The 21,224-nt window shown below is 39.9% G+C and overlaps 2 protein-coding genes across 2 annotated transcripts; one reads left to right on the top strand and one right to left on the bottom strand.

The window, feature by feature from the left end:
- Nucleotides 1-13,383: 13,383 nt before the first annotated feature.
- On the bottom strand, nt 13,384-14,231 carry LOC141643244 (uncharacterized). Its single transcript, XM_074452314.1, has 2 exons — nt 13,937-14,231; nt 13,384-13,778 (listed from the first exon to the last, which is right to left on the bottom strand). Exons 1-2 carry the CDS (start codon nt 14,229-14,231, stop codon nt 13,384-13,386), a joined length of 690 nt encoding a protein of 229 aa, XP_074308415.1.
- A 6,394-nt stretch (nt 14,232-20,625) lies between these two features.
- Nucleotides 20,626-21,024, top strand: LOC141643235 (protein FAR1-RELATED SEQUENCE 5-like). The gene has a single exon (XM_074452303.1). The coding sequence runs from the start codon at nt 20,626-20,628 to the stop codon at nt 21,022-21,024; it is 399 nt and encodes a 132-aa protein (XP_074308404.1).
- Nucleotides 21,025-21,224: the final 200 nt, after the last annotated feature.

Genomic DNA, 21,224 nt, shown 5'->3' with positions numbered 1-21,224 from the left:
CAGTTATAATGCTTTGGACTTATGTTGCCGCCCCTGCGGCAGTCCCTCTTTGGTGTACTTTGTTCCTGTGGCTTCTGTCTCACTAAATACTAAATACTGACACCACTTCCGCATGCATGCTGCTGCTTTTTGGACAAGAATTTTGAAGTAAAACAAGAAACTTATATTATTGTCATTATCAGTGCGTGGTTAGCACTTGGATTGCAGCCTTCAAAAGGCTATTGACGGATAAGATTTAATATTTGAATCACAACGTTAATGTTAAGGCGCTTGTGGTCATGGTCAGTGATTCGAAGATGAATCATGATGAATGCCCTAAATAATACTTCAAGGCAGGAATGTGTATCACTTGTATGTATGTGCTATTATCTGTAGACTATCCCTCACCTCCATCGCCATTTGTATCCTTGTTTGTATTGATGACCATCGCCGGCTGGGTACCCCATAACCCTAAACCCTTGGTCCCCTGCAACATTTCATCACCCAATCTTCATCTTCTCTAGCCTTCATATTCCTGCTACCGCCATGCCAACCTCTCACACCTCACACCTGCCAATTCATTCCGGGACATTACATTATCATATTAGGAATAAATATATCTCTACCCTCCTCCGCCGCCATCGCACTTCCCGCTCTCCATTGTTGCTTCGGCAACCATATTTGCCTTGTCTTTGGCAACCGCCATGTTCGTCATCGGCTTCTTCAAGTTCGCCCAGCAACCACCGCTGCCTAACGGGCCGGTTAGTATGACTTCGCCGCCGTTTCATTTAGTCCAATTTGGATGTGTGCCATTGTTTTTTTTTTGTTTTTTTTTTTTGAATCTCACAAGGGGTTAATTCATATCAACTAAATCAACATTCGCAATACAAGAGATACTCGGAGGAAACTCAACTCCTCATGCCAAACTCGTCTACCTAAGGCCCAAGGACGGAAATTAGCAACTTCATGGAATCATGGGCAAGACTATTAAACTGTCTACGAACAAAAATAAAAGAAACAAAATGAAAATAAGAACATATATAAAGAGTAGATCTCGTCATAAACAAGGCATAAGTCGCTTCGTCCTCGTTTGCGTGCTTCAAGTCTTCAATAACCAGTAAGCAGTCACCTTCAATCGTGACATCCACCATTTCTTCGCGTCTTGTTTCCTGAAGCCCTCGTAAAATAGCCACCACTTCATTCAAACACGTACTCAACACTTCCCTTGCTTGCGCTCCACCACACACCATCTTATCTCCCCCGCATCATCTCGACATGCCAACCCCATCCTACACCCATATTCTCCCTCACACTCACATCGACATTGATCGCCACATAGGTACGCTCACGATTATTGATCCAAGGGCACACAAATCATTAATTGACAATCAACAAACATATTAGAACCTACCACAAGGCATACACAAAGAGACTACCAACTTAGGTCCTTATTTCTACCTATCTCTCATTTATTATTTAAGGTCAAGTTCAAATTTAAATTCGGGGTACACGTGTGTGCGTCGGGAGCAACATAGGCTCTGATACCAACTGTGACACCCCGCGATAATGCGGAAAATATAACTAATAAAATTTAGCGGAAATTATGATATTTAAAAAAAAACTTCTTCTTATTAGTTAAAGTTTAACATGCGGGAGTCACTGATGAAATGAAATGAGTGCAACGATAAGTAAACTTAGGGCATCCACAATAGACGAACCTCTAAAGAGGTTTGTCACTTGACACATCACTAAATTAACAAACCTCTCCAATAACAAACCTATACATAACAATAGACAAACCTTTTCAAGGTTCATGTTATAGGACCCACTTCCAATTATCCATTTTTTTCTCTCATATGTTGGGTACATTTTAGGGACCACCACTTGCCATGTCATCCGACAAACCTGTATACAAATATGTAACCATTCTCATCTATGAACCTCAAACCCCATTCCCAACAATAGAGAGGTTTGTCAACAAACCTCTAAAAAGTACACAAACCTTTGTTGACAAACCTCTATTGTTGATGCCCTTAGGTTATTACAAACCAAGTCTAGCAAAAAAAGGGGAAAAAGATATCCCCACGAATAACAAGTCTTAAAGGCGAGTATAAGGAAAACGATATAGAAAAATCCTACGGTCAAGGTACTCGCTAGCTCACACATGTCTTCACCCCATAAATGCACCAATTAATACCTGTCATTCATGAAACATGAATGCCACAGTCAGTGGGGAGTAACTCAAGATTCTCCTAGCCACATTATTTCAAAATGAACATAACAAAGAACTCAAATAAGCCAACACATTACAGAAGATGCACATAACTTGAATTATAATAAACATGGTATCATTCATGTTATCATAACAAGACAAAGCAAGATAGAATAATAAATAACCATATCATAGGTATATTCAAATAAAGTGAAGTAAAAAAAAGAACATAGACCCCCGGTTAATTAATCACGAGCACGAATTCCAATGACATATGACATATGCAATTATCCAAATTATACAAGACCTTTACTACTCTTAGATTCAAGAAGTGTGTGACATATGCAAAACATTCACTAACAAGACACGACAACACCCGACTCATTCCTCTTAGTAGGACGACGATAATATATACGGTCCTAGTCTAAATCTGGCCAGACTCTCGGGATAAACGTCTCCCGATTCGACATGCGATAAACGTCCCGCATCCAAGACTCAAAACATGGCACACAGGCCGTAACCAAAGGTCGAGTAACCCTAATCGGAAACATGGCACACAGTCCGTAACCAAAAGTCCGAAGAAGGCGGAAGAGTAATCCTCAATCCGGAAACATGGCACACATACCGTAACCAATGGTCCGAAAGAAGGGCGGCATAATGAGTCAACTCGAAACATGGCACAGATACCGTAACCAAAGGTCGAGTGACACCTAACTCGGAAACATGACACACATACCGTAACAAAATGTCCAAGAAAAGTTCCTAAATCGGAAACATGGCACACATACCGTAACCAAAGGTCCGAAGAAGGTAATGTGGAGTGTCTAGTGAAATGATATGCACAAAGTCCACGGGAATACGACTCAACACAACCAAATGCGTAAAATAAGCATTTCATCCTTTAACTTGGTAAAGAATCAACAATGAACAAGTAAGAACCAAAATATGAAGTAAACAATACCATTTCATTCTTTTATAGCATGAATAAACATTATGTTTCATATATACATGTTACTTAAGCATAGTATAAACGAACGATAGCCAATGAGTTAAGTAATGTGTAACACGAGGCAAAACGTAAACAAACCAAGACCAACATTTAACATGTGAATGAGACATAGTCAAGGTGATCCAATGATATACAAGTGCCAACGCACCCCATACACAAGCATTAGAACCAAGGTTAATAAGCATAACCAACAAAAACCCAAAACCCCAATTCAAAACAACAAGTTTAGAACTCGATTACAATAAGGGTCAACTTCAAATAATCATAACTCAAGTTCTAGACATGAAAATGAGGTAAAACTAATTGGAGGTTATAGCTTATCCTCATACGGTTCTAAAGGTAGGTCATAAGCCTCAAACAAACAAGTAACGAAGGAGTTATGGCCATTTTACGAAGACTGGTCCAGGCTGTGGCGCAGCCTGCGCCGAGGTGCGCAGCCTGCGCAAATCACTGATTTGCACGACACAACAAGTTCATCTTCATCCCCAAATCAATTTTTATCATACCATTACCATTCCAATTCCATCATATATTACTCAAGTAACTTCATGCAAGTATTAAGGGTGAAATCAAAGCATAAAAGAGGGATTAAAACATAAGATTTGATTCAAATTCAAACAATTCCAAACTAACAACTTCATGACATAATTAATCACAATTATTAAGCATGAATAAGACGGTTTCTTCACTAATTCATCCATGTAAACAAAAGACTAGAAACTTTCTCAAACCACCGAGAGAGGATTCCACACAAAACTCATTTAACAACAAACAAGTAAAAACATGTAAAAAATCAAACTTTAACATACATGTGAACAAATTATAACATATAAACACCCAAATTGACATAATGTCGAGTAACCTATCACCGTTATCTTTTAGCTCATCAAAGGACATGATTTCGACTCAATATCACCCCAGAATGCTAAAGTTTCATCCTAGAACAAGTTTAAGCTAAAAAGGGTGAGAAAACTCATCTCACAAAAAGATGGATTTTCTAAAAGATACAAAAGGCTAGAACTTCCTTACTTAGAAAAATGGAGGGCGAGGAGAGGAAAATGATGGTGCAAAAATGGTGAATATTGGAGGAGATTTGAAGGAGATATGGTAGATCTAGGTTTTGGTGAGGAATGAGCTTCAATGGTGGTGTTTGTTGAATAGTTTTCAGAAATTTGGAGTAAGGAAGAAGGAGATATGAAGGTTGGTGGTGTATATAGAGAAAAGGAAAGGGTAGGAAAGAAAGCCCACTAGTCACACTAGGCCCAAAAGTTTAAATTGAGTCGGTTCTCGCTAAAAACACGACCCGAAGCTAACTACACACCGAAGACAGTTATTATTATTATTATTATTATTATTATTATGGGGTTTTTGATAACTTATACCTTGAATAACTCGTTTTTCCAAATCTTATACCTAAGATAACTTTCTTAAAAATCTTATACCTAAAATAACATTTTCTTCCAAACTTGATACCAAATCTTACAAAAATGGCTTAAATTGACGATTTTGCCTTTACCAATTTGATGGTTTTTAGTGGTGATAAGTGGATGTGTGGGTTAAATAGGTGGGGAAAGGATGATTATGTTTCATTAGTAAGGGTAAGATCGTCAACTCAGGGTTTTTTTAGATTTGGTACCAAGTTTGGAAGAAAATGTTATTTTAGGTATAAGATTTTAAAGAAAGTATTTTTATTATACATATAAATCAACATTTTTATAAAAAAAGGGTTTAAAATATAAATAGAATAATAAAATAGCTAATTAGATTATAAATGTCAAAACGAGAATTTCGCGGGTGTTACAAGACAACCCTTCAACACTGCCACCATCGCCTCGAGAATGGCAATGTCAGCATCTCGAACCTCTAGCTCCCTCGACAGGCGGACAGTCTCCTCGCGCGACTCCTCCAGCTCACGCTCCCTCTAAAAGAAAGAGAAGACTGATAAGTAACAGGAAACAAAGCATAGAAAGGCAAGTACTCCGAAAATACTTCAAATATCTCATGTTTATCAAGAAACAAATAAAGGGAGGTTCATACCTGCCGACTCGGGCCACCTGAAAGAGCCTCCACAGCCATCGCTCTGAGCCGGTTGGCCATCCTCCACATCTTCACATGCCTCGATGGCGCCACTTGCATTTTTATTTTCAAAAACAAAGATTAATATCGTGTTCTTACGCGATCGTTTCAAAAGAGGAAAGACAAGTCTAAACTGGGGGCTTACCCTCCTCACGACGTGCTGCCACTCGTCAAGACCAGCCTCTGTCACCGCCTCGGTGAAGGACGGAATCTCCATGGACACCGTCGTACCAGCTGGGCCCGGGTACTCCAGCGTCCCGGGAAAAGCTGGGGGCTTGACACCCGCCATCTCGATCTCCTGTCAAGCCAAGTGCATCATTTCCAAGCTATGTTCAAAAGAATATCATTTCCATTTCAAAAAACCAAGAAATAAGTATACCCACCACGATCGGCCAGTACGTTAGGCTCCTCCGCACAAACTCCGAGTACTCGAGCTCGGGAAGGAAAAGAGCGTCGTCACTCGCTCCCACCAGGCCAGCTGTGGAAGATCGATGGGAACCATGAAGATGTCACGAAGGCACTGTTGAGCCAACCGCTCACCCAAGTACCACACGGTCCCATGGGCGTCGTCAGAAGCAGCCTACTCAAACTCCTAGGTCGAAGAACGTCGGCTACGAAAGCTGGAGCGCTAGCATAGCCCTCCCAGGGTCTCGGCACCCACTAAAATGGATACTAGGGGTCATTCCTATGATCACTACTAACCATGAAAAGCAAATAAGATCGAAAGTGAGATAGAATGCTTACACTGTCGAGCTGCACAACGTTAACACCCCTCCTACAGGTGTCGTAAGAAGACCGCTGGCTCTTCCCCCGACACACGATCCAGTCTATGACTACGGGGTACTCTCTCACCACATCCGCGACCCTCGTAGAAGCAAAGTCGGGGAAGTACGAGTACACCTATGGCTAAAAAAGAAGAAGAAATGATCATTCATTCTGTCAAGAGTAATCGTTTATGATCGTTCATTCAAAATAATCCTTTATTCGATTCAAAATTCCCCGAAAATTCATTTTCAAAATGATCTATCATTCACTTCAATTCTTCAACCATATATTTCATATTCAAAATGATCTTTCATTATTACTCACTTCATCTTCAAATTCATTTCAAGTGATCCTTCATTTCCTATTCGTGTCATTTCTAAGTGCTCTTTCATTTATAAAGCGATCTATGATTTCTAAATTCATCAAATAAAAGAGAAGTAAATGAAGGTTCATACCTCCAGAATGAGACCTGGAACGACAGTAGCAGGAGAAGTCCCCTTCTCCATCAGCTCATGACGAACTATGGCCCTCATGTACCGCGTGAGGACCTCAAAGCTAGAAGTAACCCAGTCCAGACGACCTAGGCTACTCAAGTCAGCAAGAAGAGGAAGAAGCTTCGTCGACAGCCTCTCCCCCTTGTCTCCGAAGTAAATCGAAGACAAAAACCACTAGAGCCACAAGCGGGCTCACTGCTTAGCTGTACACGATGGAGGAGGAATCATACTACCACCTGCAGTCATCTGCACTCTCGCCGTCAAAGTAATCCTTGACGTAAGAACTCGGAACTAGGCCGGGTACCCTACCCGCAGCCTTGGCCAGGTTCGAGCCGATGAAATCCCTAGCCTCAGCTGAATCCACTCTCACGGCCGTCGAAGGCCACATTATCGGCTCCTCTACACAAGGCAGGCTGGAGATCATGCCATAGTCCTCCAAATTAACCCCGACTTCTCCAAAGGGCATATGGAAAGTTGAGGTCGTATCCCAGAAGCGATCCAGGAAGGCTCGAATCAGGCACATGTTAGCCCGAACCTTCTTCCCCTTGATCTCACGCCAGCCCCTCACCAAGGCTCCGAAGCCTCCATGATCGATGATTGCCTTCTCCTCCTCCGACAACTTCTCAAAGGCATCCATCATGGTCGTATACCCAGAAAACGACCTCATATTCCCGGCCTCCTGCATTTTCAAAGATTTATTAGCTTCTAAGATAAGTAGAGCAGATAAAATATAAGGAAAGACTAAATGCCAGATCAAAAGCTCACCATGCTTCTTGCCATACGGAACAAAGAGTGGCTCTCTGATTCCCAAATGAGATGTCGGCCATCCCATTTATCGGCCCACTGAGGCGCAGGCACAAGCTGACGCCCTCTCCTCCTCGTTGTTAATCTCCTGGCCGCCTCTTTCTCTTCCTCCATATCATCCGTGGCCCCCATATGAACCATCATGGCCGAAACAGGATGGATATCCACCTCCATGGGGTCTCGCCCCGAGGTAGAAGGCACGTCCTCTGCAAAAATTAAAAAAGAGCAAACCAAGATGTTTAGAGGCCGTTTTTCGAGCTATTCTTTCACTATCATCAAACAAGTCAACAAATGTGATAAAGTCACGTTCCTACGTGCCTTAACCAAGCTTAGTCAAGGCCACAAGCCAAAACTTTGGCAGCATTTCGTTGCTATAAGCCTAAACCCATGCAAAAAAGTGTCCCGGAAGACGTGTCACAGACCGAAATTCCGACATGATAACAAGTTTACTCATCATCCAAGGGTTCCAAAACATCAAGTTTTATCAAAAACCAACTAGTTTAAGACCGTTTTCAAGCCATTTGAAGCGCTATAGTAAAAGATCATCTCATTTTGGTCTCATTTCATCAATACTCAACGAAATTTCAAAATGAATAGATGGTTATACTCCTAGCATATTCAATTACGTATTTCTAATGTCAATTTCAAGGGACGAATTCATTTGGGACGAAACCCCTAAATTTTCGAGTGATTTAGGGCATAAAACCCTAATTTTCTATCCTAATTCAAGCTACAAATGCAAAATAAATCAAAGAGAGGATGCATACCTAGATTAGTCATTATTTATGGCGAGTTCCGATCAAATTTTTATGAAATTTGGTTGAGTTTTTGGGTGTATGTCGAAGAAGAAGAAGAAGAAGAAGAAGAAGAAGAACAAGAGTGTTGTTTTCATAAATGAGAAACTCGCGCCGAGTTTCTATTTACTCGGGTATGGGTGAGCTCGGGAGACAACGCGGCATTTGCTGCGCCTCTTCTTCAGCCCATTGCTGTTGCACCTCTTCTTCAACCCATTTCGCAGCAATTCTTGCCTTCAATTCGTTACGAATTCGTTATTGGTGGGCCCATGCCCTATATTTTCCCGCTTTTGGATATTTCCTCTAGTGCTAGGGGTATTTCTACTCCATATATTTCCTACGGGTGTATTTATTCACCCAGTCAGTCAACATTTTCCCCAGCGGTTGTAATACTTTATTCCCAGCGAGAGTTCATTGCCGCTATACAACCCATATATTTCTCAAAGCAGATCATTTTTCGACGGTTCTCAGAAAGTCTCGCCTTCGGCCAAATTGATTATTATCAGTAGTTCTCGGAAAGTCCTGCCTTTTTAACATCGGTTCTCAGAAAGTCTCGTCTTTCTATAAAGTGAAGTTTCCTCAGCAGTTCTCAGAAAGTCCTGCCTTTTTATCAGCGGTTCTCAGAAAGTCTCGCCTTCTATAAAGTCAAGTTTTAACAGCGTTTCTCAGAAAGTCTCGCCCTTCTACAAAGTCAAGTTTCCTCGGCGGTTCTCAGAAAGTCCAGCCCCCTTTTATTCAACGGTTCTCAGAAAGTCCTGTCTTCTACCAAATTGATTATTATTTCGGTGGTTCTCAGAAAGTCCTGCCTTTGTCCCCGGCGGTTCTCAGAAAGTCCTGCCTCTGTCCCAGCAGTTTCTTCCAACGTCCTGCTGACCCTCATATGGTTCCCCACGGAGTTCGAGAAAAACAACTCCCGAAGGGTGCTGTATCTTCAGATCTTTCAGATAATCCTTACAGAGGTAGCCTTCAGAGTCAGTCTTCAGAAGTGTTAAGAAGTTTCTTCAGAAGCCCTGTAACCCCTAATACCTTCAGACACCAAGTTATCTTCAGACACAAAGAGTTTTGCCGAAGCGCCTTCAGTCCCGTTTCACCCAGGGGTGTTGCAAGTATGTTTCTTCTTATGGCTGGGGAGTTTCCTCATGCAGTCTAATGGACTTTAAACGACCCTCCCCGATAGTCGACAGAGTCAAAAATATTCCCGGCGACAGGTCCTTGGCTCAGTCCCCTTGAGCTGCCTCGCGTCGCCATGTTGTAATCTTCGATTGACCTGAGGGCTATACTTTGACTTTTGCCTTGTTCAAGCCTCAGTCAAAGTGGGGGCTCTGTAGACACCTCGTTTCTGCACCTCCCGCCAACCACTCAGTGATGATTGGGCCGCATGTTTATTCACGTGGAGCGATTTATGACATTTCGTAAGTTCGTCGACACGTGATAGCTCAAACAGTTGAGTCAACCTCATGGTCGTCATATACACGCCGATACGGTCGTTTTGATAGTAATTAGAGTATATTTGGAATCCGGGTCAAAAACCGCTTCCATTTTCTAAAACCGTCTTAAAAACAAGTCATAATATTCTGGAATTTTCTGGAGTATTATTCCTAAATTTTATCTTTTATCACGGAAATATCTTCCTTGCGGAATAAGGAAGCATACATCTTCCCTAATTCCAATTAAAAACCGCGGAAATCGTTTTTGCTGAGGAGGAAACCACCCAAGAGAAAACGCAGCAGGAGTTGCGCTTCTTGGAAAGGTCGCAGTTCCTGCTGCGCCTCTTCCTGGGCTGGTTTTTTCCCAGTTTCCAGATTTCTTTCCTCATCCTACTTTTACCTAAATTTATTCACACGATTAGTATAAATAGAGGCCTCCGCCTCACATATTTTTCACGCGAGTGTCCGCCCTTCTCTTCTCCCTTTGCATTCTAAGACTGCGCTCTTCCTTTTCGACGCCTACGTGCTTGCTCTACGCGGCCAAGTAAGCTCATATCATTTTGAGTACCAGTCACGTTGCATAGACCGACCAATTTGACCAACTCCACCTAATCAATCTGTTTTAAATCCTTTTTTAAGGGAACTTTCATTCATACATCGAGTCGAGCAATCACTAACGACAACTTAGTGAATCTCGTTTCATCAAACATGTAAGTGTGAGGGTGTAAAATCCAAATTTTATTTATGTAATTATAATATATGTAAGAGTTTATATCATTAGTATGCTCAAACCGTCTTTTAAAATCATCTTTTAAAAACCTTTTGACGGAAAAAATAGAGAAACGACGTGGGGAAGAATCGCATCAACTGATGCGCCTTCTGGAAAGGCCGCATCATCTGCTGCGCCTCTTCCAGAGGCTGCTTTCAGTTGCTGCACTTCCTCGAGTTTCTGTTTCTTCATCTTTTGTTTTCCTTCTTTCGTTTTCTTCATCGTATTTCGTATAATAATTTTCAAATTAGTTTTTCTAAATCCTTTTCAATAATTTTCCGACCTAAATCCCTTATAATCAATATTTGCGGGTTTTCGTCATAAATTCATACCCGGATTTAAGAGACTCGATTTATCCATGTCAAGTCCCTAAAATTCGTCTTTTGTACATGTTTCTCTTTACTTTTCAGGATTCATTCTGTTTTGTTCCTTCTTTAACCGTCTTTAACCCGAGTTTTTGTATATAAAATTAATTCCGACATCGCAAGTCTTTGTAAATCGCCGTAATAATTCGTTTTAATCTCCATAATCTGACTTGTTTGCATATATAATCCGACTAACCCACTTCTACTCGAGTTGTAGGTCGATAATCAATGTAAAACAACAGATTGGCAATAACTAATCGCGGGTCTGACTTTCACAGTCAGAGCCCAGCTCTAGAACAGCCGCAACAGGTGATGCGCCTCTTCCAGAGGACGCACCAGTTGCAGCGCCTGTTCTGGGATGGTTTCTGCCTCTGACCTCGTTCTCGTTTTGACGTAGGTTTCTAATTAAAGCTTCCAATCGGCTATTATTCGTATTATCACATATAATTCGACATATTTTCATATTTTAGTTTATTTCTTTTCTTTTCAAATCCCTTTTTTTGAGCATATATGATGTAAATTCAATTTAATTCATTGTAATTTATTTATTTATTTATTTTATTTTGTTCTTTATTTATCATTCTTTTATGATTTATTTATCTGGCATTCACATGTAATTAATCTAACTTCCAACTCCGACTCGATTAATTGCTAATTGCTTGTTCACCGACTTAGTTTAATTTCACACACTAGGTTTAAAACGTGGATGTTGCATTGCATGCATACAACTGACGACATCTCAATTATAAACAACTTCCCTGATCATTAGTAGAGGCCGCTATCGAGGCGAGCGGGATTAGGTATTCAAATAAACGAGCTTCTTAATACGTACCCTCACCCCTTACTCAAGTTCTCTGTGAGCATCCATGTTCATTGGCATCGCGAGAGTTATTCTAGACATAGAATGCTAAGGGTAACGAATTTCTTAGTGTTTATGTCACTACTTTGTGTCTTGACATGACGCGAAGTATTCGAACGGTTTTAATTTTCCATAAACATTGGTGGCGACTCCACAAATACAGACTTGTCAAACCTGTCATCGGTTTAAATGCCTTACAAATCGGTAACGGCCCATGACGTGCTTTGGCTCGCGACGAAGTTTCGTGGGAGCTAGAAGTGTCCCCGCCTCGCCTCGAAACCAACGCACGGGTGCGCGCGGCACGAGTGGCTGTGCTCACAGTCCCTGGAATCCAATGGTCCGTCCAAACCTGAGTATTCATACCATCTTCATCCTCTTACTCAACCCCAGCTCTATGGTATCACGAGCCTCCCATATACCACGCCACATATAGCTGCCATTTCGACCCAAGTTAGCCTCCAAGAAGCTACAGTTCGGAAAATATTTTCCTTTTAAAACCCGTGCCACCAAACATTCGTGATTATTTGTAACGAGTCGCCACACTTGCTTTCCTAAGAGAGCCATATTAAATTTATGAAAATCACAAAATCTAAGCCCTCCATTACACTTTGGTTCACACATTTTATTCCAAGCGACCCAAGGTATTTTCCTTTTTCCTCCGTCTGAATCCCACCAAAATCTCAACAACAAAGAACATAATTCCTCATAAAAATTAGCAGGTAGTTTAAGAACACTCATCGCATAAGTCGAAATTAATTGGCCAACTGCCTTTATCAATACTTCCCGACCCGCCATACTGAGTAACATACCCCGCCATCCTTGCAATTTCTTACTTAATTTGTCGCGAATAATCTTAGAAATTGTTTGCTTCGATTGACCCGCCACAGTAAGTAAACCCAAGTACCGCTCCTGCACCTCCACTAATCGCACGTTAAGAATATCCAGCACCTTGCTCTTCTTAGCCCATGTCGCCCCTTTATTGAAACAGAGAGTAGTTTTTTTGAGACTAACCAATTGGCCCGAGGCCTTCTCATACAATCCCAGAACCTCCTTTACTTTCCTCGCTTCACGTTCATTAGCCCGAAAAAAAATTATACTGTCATTATCAAACAATAAATGAGAAACTACAGGCGCACTAGGAGAAATACGTAGACCATGTAGTGTCCCAGCTTCAACCTCTTTGCGCAACATATTCGATAAAACCTACACACATAAAATAAATAGATATGGCGACAGAGGATCCCCTTGCCGTAGCCCTCTACTAGGCGTAAAATCATCAGAGGTCGAGCCATTCACCCTTACATTATACACCACCGAAGACTCACATTCCATAACACGGCTAACCCAGCATGAATCGAATCCCATACGCCTCAAAATCGCTTCTAAGAAGCACCACTCAACCCGATCATAAGCTTTAGCCATATCGAGTTTTAAAGCCATGTGACTCCCACCGCTACGAGCATTCTTCATAGAGTGAAAAAGTTCAAAAGCAAGAAGAATATTATCAGTGATCAACCTTCCAGGTGTAAATGCAATCTGATTTACCGAGACAACGTCCCCTAAGAACTGCTTCAATCTATTAGCAAGGACCTTTGACACAATTTTATATACCACATTGCATAAACTAATTGGTCTAAATTCCTCCATTTTGTTAGGGGATTTCTTCTTAGGAATAAGAACAATAGTAGTCTTATTCATACCAGCCGGTATAGCAGCATCATTAAGAATATTAAGAGTATGTCGAATAACAGAAGGACCCATAATATGCCAATACGTTTGATAAAAAAGACCATTCATACCATCAGGTCCAGGTGCTTTCAGTAGATGCATCTAATTCAAAGTAGTGACCACTTCCTCTGCACTATAATCCGCCCGAAGAATAGTATTCATGTCTATTGTGACACGCCCCTCAATACCTCCCAGCAAACCACTGAATTCCTCAGACTCGGATGAAGATAAAAGTTTTGAAAAATAAGAGACCGCATACCCATCAATATGATCAGTTCTGGTATAAATACGACCCTCCTTATCAAGGATCTTACGAATATTGTTTTTTTGCTTACGTTGACCAGCTTTCCGATGAAAAAACTTAGTATTATTGTCACCATCACGAAGCCAAAGAACCCTTGACCTTTGTCGCCAAAATAATTCCTCTTGTTTCAAAAGATGTGTAATTCCTGTAACTAGATTTTTCCTATCTCTAATTTGACTAGCTGAACGTCCTCCTTCATTCAAATGTTTCAACTTTAACCGCTTATTTTGTAAATCTCATAAAACCTTGCCAATACTCACCCCTTTCCATTCCTGCAATGCCTTAGCACGCTCATTAATCATATCCAGCAACTCTCCATCCCCCAAGCCCTCCAAATCGTGTCCTCGCAACCATCCTCGCCTTCCCAAATCTCTTCAAACCTAAAAATTTTCCCCGACTTGTCATTCACCTCTAGTCTCATGTCAAACACAACCTTAATAAGGGCATGATAAGACCACTCCCTATTAAGGTGAACAAACCTAGCGTAAGGAAAAATATCAAGCCAACCTTCACTCATCATAGCCCTATCCAACCGACTCTGTCTATTAGTATCACCTTCCTGCCCATTATCGAAAGTAAACTCATACCCCTCAAAAGCCATATCTCGCAAACCACAATCATCAATAGTATCCCAGAAGTTGTTCATTTGTCATTGCGCTCTTGTCCAACCTTTCATCTCCGTCGAAAATATAAGACCTCATTATAATCACCCACACAAAGCCATGGTTCTTGCGATTAGGAAGCAAGAAGCCTTAATTTTGCCACGACAAATGTCGATCTTGGACAGCCGGCCACCCATATAAACCGGTAATACAAAATTTAACCACCTCTAACTCGACATCAAAATCCATATAGTGAACAGTTCCAGACCTAAAAATACACCCAACGTCTTTCCGCCACAAAAAGCAAGCCCTTCGGATCTACCAGCTTTATCAACTTCCATACCATCGCACCCTTCCACTCTCTTCCTTATTTTGCACATATCTTAACTACTGAGCTTAGTCTCACAAAGAAAAATAATAGCCGGGGCCTCTCTTCGGATAAGATCCCGAAGACCACTAAATGCAGAGGGATTGCCCAACCCCCTGCAGTTAAGACATATGAGATTCATGAGGTCCGGTGGGGTTGAGTCATCTCAATCTCCGCCTTAGGTGAAAGCACACCCATATCAAGTTGTAGTCTCTTTGACACGGTACTATCCTCTATCTCCCCCTCTTCCCTTCCCCGTTTCATAGCAATCCCGACAAATGTTGTAGTTGACCCATCAATCACTTCGTCCCTCTCCAACCTCCTCCACTTTCAGGCTTTAATTGTACTATCCCTCCGGCCACATTGTTTTACAATCTCAGCAGTATTGCCCCTCCCCCCATCACTTTCCAATTGCATAGCAGCACCGATTTCCTTATCTCCCCCTCCATTAACCAACACCTTGTCCCTCACCCGCGTTTCTCCCTCTAACCACCCTCCCATCTCAATGTTTGCCTCCTCCATACTACCTGAACTCCTATCCCTAACCACAGGAATTTCTCGTACTATCTGAACTCTTGCCTTCTTCGACAAAGCCATCTTCTGTAATTTAGCTATCATCCTCTCCACATCCTCCTGTTCTCTCATCCCGCGAAACTTCTCAACCTTACGAACATCCTCCTCCAGTCTATCCACCAGCACAGTAGCAGCCTTCGACTTCGAGCTCGACACAACCTTTATCACTTTCAACGGCGCCGCCCACATTCATTGCCCGAAAGGTAAACCAACATCCTCATAAAGTCCATCCTCACAATCCTTCTCCCCATGCCCTAATATTCCACACCCATAACAGAAAGTCGGAATTCTCTCATATTGCACCAGAAAATCATTACTCTCTCCGTCAAGCATGCGATTTTCAACATGTGACTTTTACGGTTTCCTAACATCGTGCACAATCTGAACCCTAATAGCTCTTTTAATCTCGGGGTATGGAGTAGTATCAATACTAACAAACATCCCCAATTGCGACCCAAGCCTCCTAATATTCGCCTCATTCGATCTACCCATAATAGGAAGATCATGTATATGCACCCAAAGAGGTAAGTGATAAAGCAGAGTATCCGTCATCTGGCCAGTTGCGCTCGCCTCATTAAAGCACCATACAACTTTATCAAAGTGCCATGGTTGACCCTCAATGACCTTATTTTTATCCTTTTCATCAGTAAAACGGAGCACAAAATTTTTCTCATTAGGGTCAAGGACATTACCTATAATTGTACCCTTCAGATTCCATAGTTTTGACATGGTATCAATAGCCTTCGTATTGATCGACTTCGTCGCCCAAAGTTTACCCACGAGCAGCAATTCGGACTTACGAATCTCCGTGTTATCTGAGCCGACTTCCCAATTCAACAAATCCTCCGTATCATCCTCCCTTACACCCGCAATTCGCTTACCCAATCGTCTCTGTCGACTACTACTAGACTTCTCCATATTAGAAACAATTTCAAGAAAGGAAAGAAAAACAAGAAAGAGAAAGAATAAGAAGAGAATAGAGACGACCAAACCCTACGTTAGAAATGCAAGAAAAACCTTGACGTAAAGGTAGAGCAAAGACTAGCTAAGACGGAATCTCTACAGGAAACCCTAGAAGCACTTTATTTTGATTGTGTTTTTATTTTAATTTAATTGGATTGTTGAGTTTGCTTCGGCCTCACACTTCCGGTATTTTACGAGTTTGGTTCGTACCTCGTACAGTCGTACACCATCTGTTTTGTTTTTATAGTCAGTGTTTACGAGTTTGTTTTGGCCCTCATGCACATTGACGTTTTAGTTGTGTCTCAGGAGTTGGTTTCGGCTCTCGTGCACATTTACTTTTATTTGTGTTTTATGTGTGGCTTTTCCAATGGCATGATCTCAGGACATGGGCAAGACACCAGCTTCGGCTACCGCAACAAAAGTCAACTTAGCTCATCTACAACGGCATTATCAACTATGTTTTGGTCCAGTCAAAGCGTCCGTCACCTACCATTTTAATGGAAAATGCTACGATTACACATAGTGTACATAATCTTTAGTACACTACTAATAAAAGATCACCATGTGGCAGAATATATCATTCTATCTTCTAATTAAGGAAAGATATATATAAAAAGGGTGAAGGAGAAATTTAATAATGTTGGAATCATAAACTAAACAATTATATTTACAAAAAAGAAAGATAATATTTTATACTGAGTCAATCTTATCATATATGCAAGTTTTTCTCCAAAAAATTTGGTTCATTATTTCCGTTTTCCTCTACCACCATATTTAACATCTTCTTATCACCATTCACCAACCTCCCTCACCCGTCTTCCACCTATCCAACTCTACAATAGCCACCACCACACCGACCACTAGCAACCCATACGCCCTCTCCTAGGACCACCATTGCCCCACCTCATAATAGTAAAAAGGATATAAGAGTAACCTGTGGCTATGGTTTAATGGGTGGTGATGGAATGGTTGTTTCGTCAGTTGTTATCGAAATAGCTACGGCGGCTAAAACGAGAACGTTATGGAAATCAACATCGTAGTTGGAGGAATTAGTGGCTAGAGGTGAAGGTGATTGGGTGAGGGAGGGATTTTGCCAGCGTGATGGTCACCATGTGCCGATGGGTGGCGCCTTCTGCGGCTGACGGAGAGCCGGCGGTGTTGATATGGGTTGGTGGTTTGGGTGGACGGTGATCAAGGATAATACATACCAAATTCTAAATCATAAAAGGAAGTTATAAGGAGTGAAATATTAAAATTATAAGGGAGTCAATAACATAATTGGGAATATATTAATTAAAATTAAAATAAATATTTAAATTTTGATTATGATTTTCATATTCTTAGTTTCCAAATATAACATAACCAAGGTAAATAAAAATTCTATCTCATATTCAGTATTGACACGTGTCAATACGTTACACATTGTTTATAGAAGATTTTATACACTAAGGCCCTGTTTAGTAAAACTAGTTGAAAAGTTGGCTGAAACCCGACAAAGTACCTTAAAGCTGAAAAGTTATTCGAAACCTGAAAAGGTAGCTTATAAGGTAACGGAAAATTAGGAACTGATAACATAGATGATTATACAAAAAATATTTGGCAAACTAGCTGAAAAGGTAGCTAATTTTTAGCCAAATGACATAAAAGGACACAATATGTATTTAATATTATAAATTGAAGGGGCAAAAATGTAAAATAAAATAAAACAGGTAGCTTATTTACCAAGCGCTACTACTCTAGGTAGCTTTTAAATCCAGCTAGCTTATTTAACATGCCAAATAGGCACCAAACAAATAAGGTAGCTGATATTTTGGTCAAATAAGCTACTTTGATAAAATAAGGTACCTTATTTCCCTTGCCAAACAGAGCATAAGTGTAACCGTAGCCTTTTCGCCGTCTTGACTGAGGCGGTTTATTAGAGAATATTATATTAGGAATATTAGGAAAATATATTATTGTTAAGATAATATATTTGTTCAGATAAAATAGATGGCTAATTTTCATCGACGATGTTTTAGTAACTATCGACGACGTTTTCATTCCAAAAGAAGATAATGCTCTTTGCACATTTACACTCATTTCTCTCTCTAATTTTTTTTTCTCAAATTCTAGTAAAAATCAACTTAATTTAAAAAAAAAAAAAACAACAACAATTAACAAGATTAATTAACATGACGGAACCCGAATCACCGTTACGTAAACAACTAAATCGCTTCATTATTTGATTAATTTTCATTTTTTTGAGCATCGTTAAATCTATTCGTTAGGTGATTTACGTCACGTACTAGTTTTACGCCTGTGCAAAAAATGCACGGGTTTAATTTTATTAAATTGAAAAAATTAATAAGAAGGCGAATATATTTAATAAAAATATGATTTTAGTATTAAATTTATATCGATGTAAAAAGTAAAGAGAATTTATACGCTTAACTTAGACGTAACAAAAAACAACGTATTTGCTCGACATTATAAAAATACACAAATTATTATTTAAGACGATGCTATCCATTTAAGTTTAAGACGGGTTAAATATATATGTGTAGGATGAATAAGACAAAACAAAAGCATTATGCATGAGGAAAGTAAAATATTTGTCCTAAGTTTTTTTTGGGAAATCATATTTACATTTCTTTTGGTTATGTTCTTGTAAAATTATTATTGTGATTTTGTAAGTACCTAAAATATCCTGATAATTAAGATTTTTTCCGCATGCAAAATAATTTTTCATAATTTTTTTTCCCCATAATTAATTTTAATGGATCTTTTTTTTTTCATCAAGATATTATAATCCGGGCCTCTGTGTTAAATATGGTGTATAATTTGCTTGTCTATATTTTATTTGTTACTCCGTATGATTAATTCGGTTTTTTAGTTTTTAATTAATTAGTTTGAAATTTATTAATTTGTAGTCGTTGAACATTTGAATTTCTGTTCAGATTTCCGTTTTTTTTTTGTATTTTCTTTTAGCATAAAATTTATGTAAATAAACTTTTATCATAAACTTAACATATGAATAATGAATAAATGGAAAGCAAATGAAATTAGAGGAGAAAGAGTAATTAATTGAGAGAACTGATCGTGGGGGTCATTTGCCCAAAAATCAATTAGCCAATAAGAAGCCTCTAAATGCTTTAGCTTTTATAGATAGGGGATTACTTTCGACGACATTTTATTTCCACGGTTACATTTATTTATAAATTTTTTATATGTAATATTCGTATGTTTAGCAAAAGAATATAAATAGAAAACAGAAAAGTTGAAAAGGTACAAAAGTACTCCAGAATTGTTTAATGTTAAAAGTTCAAATTAATGTCTCCGAGATCTTGGTGGGGCTTTGAAGTAGAAAAATAATATTACCCTTTAAATTAAGGAGCCAATCATAATCATCTAAATGATTTAGCTTTTTTATATATATATATATATATATATATATATATATATATATATATATATATATATATATATATATATATATATATATATATATATATATATATATATATTTGACTTAGTAGTAGCGAACATTGCGTTTTTTGCGTAAATCTGAAATTTGTGCAACCTAAGGTTCAGCCATGGACAAAACGTTGAGATTCAACGTTCAGCCATGGACCAAACGTTGAGATTCAACGTTCAGCCATGGACCAAACGTTGAGATCCAACGTTTGACCATGGTTTCACATTGATTCACAACGTTTGCCATGGTTCAAACGTTGAGGCTCAACATTTGGCCATGGTTGAACGTTGAGTCTCAACGTTTGGCCATGGTTGAACGTTGAGTCTCAATGTTTGGCCATGGTCGATTGTTGAGTCTCGTGGTTTAGCCATGGATTAATTGTGAAGTGTCAACTTTCAGTCCGTGGTCGGACAAAAAACTCGTTTTATCTTGTTTTGCTTTCAATTGGGCTAATAGTGTTGCATTGGAGAATGGGTTTGCTTTGGTTAAAGCAAATAATGGAGTAAAAAACAGAAAAGAAAACGGGTTGTTGGCAAGTTATTTTAGATGTAAAAGACATGTGTTATCCCCACCAACGGATGATCCCGAAAAGCCAAGGAGGTCGCATAAGTGTTCATGCTTGTTCCGTATTCGTGTCGTGCAAAATTACGTGGTTAAAAATGATCAAGTGACGATAGTTTGGAGCATTGTAACCTCCGAGGGTGGTGGACTACACAACCACAACGTAGCAGTTTATAAGGACGGGGATCGTTACTTCGCGGGATTGGATCCGGAGGAGAAGGCATATGTTAGGCAACAAACTATGGCCGGGGTTCTACCGAGGGATATTAAAAATGGTCTTCATTTGAAACCCCCCGAAAAACCTCAACCGTCAAGCACGCAGATATATAATGAGACAAGGAAAAATAGGCAAGACGTTAGGGGTGAAAGAAATACCGCTCAACATATGTTGGCTCTAGCGGTAGAAGCGAAATACGTGCATTGACATAAGAGTAATTCCGAGACAAAAGAGATCACACATGTTTTCATGGCACATCGTGATTCCGTGAAATTATTTCGGGCTTATCCTTACGTGGTAATCATGGATTCGACGTATAATACCAATATGTACAAGAATCCTATCATTGAGATGGTTGGTGTCACACCCACCAGATTGTTGTTCTTAATTGCATGTTCGATGCTTTCTACCGAGTCCGAGGAGTGTTACAAGTGGCTGTTGAAGAATTTAGGTGACATTTTAGATTCCACGGGAGCGTCTCCTTCTGTTTTTGTCACTGGCCAGGAATTGGGTTTGATCAATGCTCTTAATGCAGTATATCCCGGGGTTGATCATTTGTTGTGTCGATGGCACCTGAACAAAGACATCAATGCTAAAGCTATCACTACTTATCAATCCGAGAGTTACAAGAAACATGTCATGACAAATCCAGAATCGGATTGGATTAATGTGATCGATGCACCTACCGAGCAAGAGTTTTAGTGTTGGTGGAGAATCTTCTGTATCAAGTGGCCTGCTTTGGCCACTTATATCGGGAACACTTGGGGTGAGCATGCGGCGAAGTTTGTATTATGTTATACAAATGAGTTCTTCCATCTTGGTAACACGCCAACTTCCCGTGTTGAGTCAGCTCATTCTCTATTGAAGGCTTGGTTGAAAAGCAGTCATCTCACACTTGATAC

This window comes from Silene latifolia, chromosome 1 (genome assembly GCF_048544455.1).
Source record: "Silene latifolia isolate original U9 population chromosome 1, ASM4854445v1, whole genome shotgun sequence".
NCBI lineage: Eukaryota > Viridiplantae > Streptophyta > Magnoliopsida > Caryophyllales > Caryophyllaceae > Silene > Silene latifolia.
Note: the sequence above shows the minus strand (reverse complement) of the source record. Positions and strands in the feature narration are given on the sequence as shown.

Excerpts from the sequence above, each read along its gene's own strand:
- LOC141643235 (XM_074452303.1), top strand. The coding sequence starts at position 20,626 with ATGGATTCGACGTATAATACCAATATGTACAAGAATCCTATCATTGAG.
- LOC141643244 (XM_074452314.1), bottom strand. The coding sequence starts at position 14,231 with ATGAACAACTTCTGGGATACTATTGATGATTGTGGTTTGCGAGATATG. Across the intron at positions 13,779-13,936 it reads GATTTGGGAAGGCGAGGATG|GAGGACGTTCAGCTAGTCAA; the intron begins GTTGCGAGGACA and ends ATTTGAATGAAG.